General features: G+C 35.8%; 1 protein-coding gene across 1 annotated transcript in view; it reads left to right on the top strand.

Moving 5' to 3' along the window:
* SEC24A (SEC24 family member A) overlaps window positions 1-2,836 on the top strand; it is a 112,760-nt gene that overhangs the window by 56,325 nt on the left and 53,599 nt on the right. Inside the window, exon 9 of the mRNA XM_006888060.1 lies at window positions 2,223-2,332. Coding sequence (XP_006888122.1) covers window positions 2,223-2,332 — 110 coding nt within the window. The remainder of the gene's footprint in view (window positions 1-2,222; window positions 2,333-2,836) is intronic.

Here is a 2,836-nt window from a genome sequence, read left to right as displayed (position 1 = left end):
GCGTTTGAGATGGCTAGGTTGGCACAGGATAGAACAGCGTTTAGAGCTCCTGTACATAGGGTCCCTATGAGTCGCAAACCACTCGATGGCACATAACAACAACAACATATTACATATCATTTATTATGATTCACATAATCTTTGCATAGTCAGCAAAACACAAGTAAACCTCTTCTTGGTATTATCTGCTTTCAGTCAAGATTCATCTGACATTAGCAATGGTAGCCTTTGTTCCACTACCTCTTTTAAATACAGGTTGCATTTCTGGTAGTTCCTGTGGATGGACTATGCTAGTCTTTTTAATTGAGATTTTAATGAACATTTATCAACAACTTGGGTTTTCAGTCATTCATTATTGCACATTTTCCTCCCTTCTTCCCCCCCCAATCACTTTTTTTGGGGGGGGAGTTTCTTCATTGTTATATAGTTCCCCACCCCCACCCCAGACCACTTTATTATGCAGCTTTTATTCTGGACTCTTGTCATGCCAATAATACCTAATCATATATTCCTTTTATACAGTTCTCTCCCTCATCTGTTTCTGTAGATTATTTATCCCCTCTTTTCTTAGTTTTCCCCCAGGCCCCATATCAGTCCTGTTTTATAACAGTGACAATATAATTGATTCTTCAGTGGGTTTTCAGATACATTTCATGGGAGGAGATTGCCCAGCTTTTTCCCAAAAAGTGCATTTGAACTGCGTGCCTTAGAGTTGGCAGTGCAACTCCTTACCAGTAAGCCATGAGAGCTCCATTTTACCGTTTTGCTGCATTTTGACAAGACCATTTCATGAACTGTACCCATTAGGTCACATGGAAATTTGAATTTTACAACATCTCAAAATCATAGGAAGATAAATGCAGCGATAATTTAGGAAATAACTCTTTGAACACTAGTGTAAGTAGTGAGCAACTTGAGTTCTGTAAAACTAAACCACTGCCCTTGAGTCCTTTTTTGCTCAATGCAAATTCCCCACCACCCCACCTTTCCCATTGGGTTTCTGAGGTTGTAAATCTTAATGGAAACAGACTGCCTCATTTTTCTCCACAGTGGCTGGTCAGTTCATATTGCTGAACTTTCTAATAACAGCCGAAGCAGTGCTCCTTCATTTTCTATAAAGACCTTATTAATGAATAAAACTTACTAAACTTTATGACTTTAACCTCTGCTTTATTTTTACCACAGCACTTTGTTGTTGTTGTTGTTTGCTGTCGAGTTGGAACTGGCCCAGAGCTCACCCCTCAGTGGGTTTTCAGAGGCAGTAAATTGCACGAGCGTAGATTGTCTGTCCATCCTTCTGCTGTGGAGCAGCTGGTGGATTTGAACTGTGTACCTTTGGGATTGCAGTGCAACTTCTTACCATTGGGCCACAAGCACTTTAAGTCTGGCAAGCAAAAAAATAAAATTACCATCAAGTTCATTCCAAATCATAGCAACCCCATGTATTACAGACTAGAACTACACAGGAATTTTAAGGCTGTGACTTTATGTAAGCCGACTGCTGAACCATCTTTTATGATACCATTAGGTGGATTCAGACCACCAGTCTTTTGGATAGTAGTTGAACACTTAGCCATTTGTGTCACTCAGGACTTCCCTAAGTCGAGCCAGAGACTGAATTTCATATGTCAAACAATAAGTCGGTATCTTTAGATAATTGTGAAATTTATGATAGATCGTAGCCTTGCATTTAAGAAAATAAGTCGCATTCAATTAATTTCATCATCATTTCATGATATTTTTGAAAAGCAACTTTAGTAGAAATTAAGACAGGATACTGGAAGATAAGAAAAGGAAAATTGCAGTGATTATTGTTGTAAAAACAAGATTAGACTTATATCCGGTATGTGGAAAACTTAAGTAGGACCTAAAAATATATATATTTATCTCTACTGAATTATTTAGAAATCTCTTTAATTAAGAGGAAGCCCTAGTGGTGTAGTGGTTAAGTCATTCAGCTAGAAACCAAAAGTGTGATGGTTTGAATTTACCAACTACCCCTTGGTAGCAAGATGAGGCAGTCTGCTTCCATGAAGATTACAGTCTTAAAAACCACATGGGGCAATTCTACTCAGTTGTATAAGTTTGTTGACTACAAGTTGAAATTTACTCAGTGACAGTGGGCTTAGTTTGGTTGGTTTCAACTGAGAAAATAACCAAATGAAGGAATATTAAATATAAAGATATCAGTTTTACCATTATATGTTATTAATTTTACATAGTTCCTGAAGAGTTTATGTACAACCCTTTGACCAGAGTTTATGGAGAACCTCACAGAAGACCTGAAGTTCAAAATGCTACGATTGAGTTTATGGCTCCTTCAGAATATATGGTAATCTTCCTCCAACTTTTAATAAAAACCAGTGTTTTATTCTTGTACAGTGTTTTAAAGTTTATTAAAATTGTCTTTTGTATCTTTTCTGTTAAAAGAAAAAAGAATATATGTTAAGCTTTCATTTTTTTTAAGCAGTACAATATACTTGTTTCATAATACTGGGTTTTTAATAAAACAGTGTATCATTTGAAAAAATTCTTTGTTTCTATAGAAATAGCTAACTCATGTAAAAGAGTAGGTTCCTTACTAAAGTAAAAGTTCCACTTAAGTCCTTTGTGCCTGTCCAGAACTTTGTAGTATAATGTTAGTATCAATTTTACTTTTAAGTCACTTCTGATTTTTTTTATGAAGAATATTTTAATCCACTTGTTTTCCATATACCAGTTTAGAGAAAAAAGTATCTACATTTCTAGGACTTTTCTCAAGTTGTATATTTTAAGCTTAAAAAGCACAAATGTTCCATTTTATCCTGGAAAAGTCACTGCTTTTGAGTTGGTGTAT

The sequence above is a fragment of the Elephantulus edwardii genome, unplaced genomic scaffold, assembly GCF_000299155.1.
Source record: "Elephantulus edwardii isolate Elephantulus edwardi_28Jun2011 unplaced genomic scaffold, EleEdw1.0 scaffold00064, whole genome shotgun sequence".
In the NCBI taxonomy this organism is placed as follows: Eukaryota; Metazoa; Chordata; class Mammalia; order Macroscelidea; family Macroscelididae; genus Elephantulus; species Elephantulus edwardii.
Note: the sequence above shows the minus strand (reverse complement) of the source record. Positions and strands in the feature narration are given on the sequence as shown.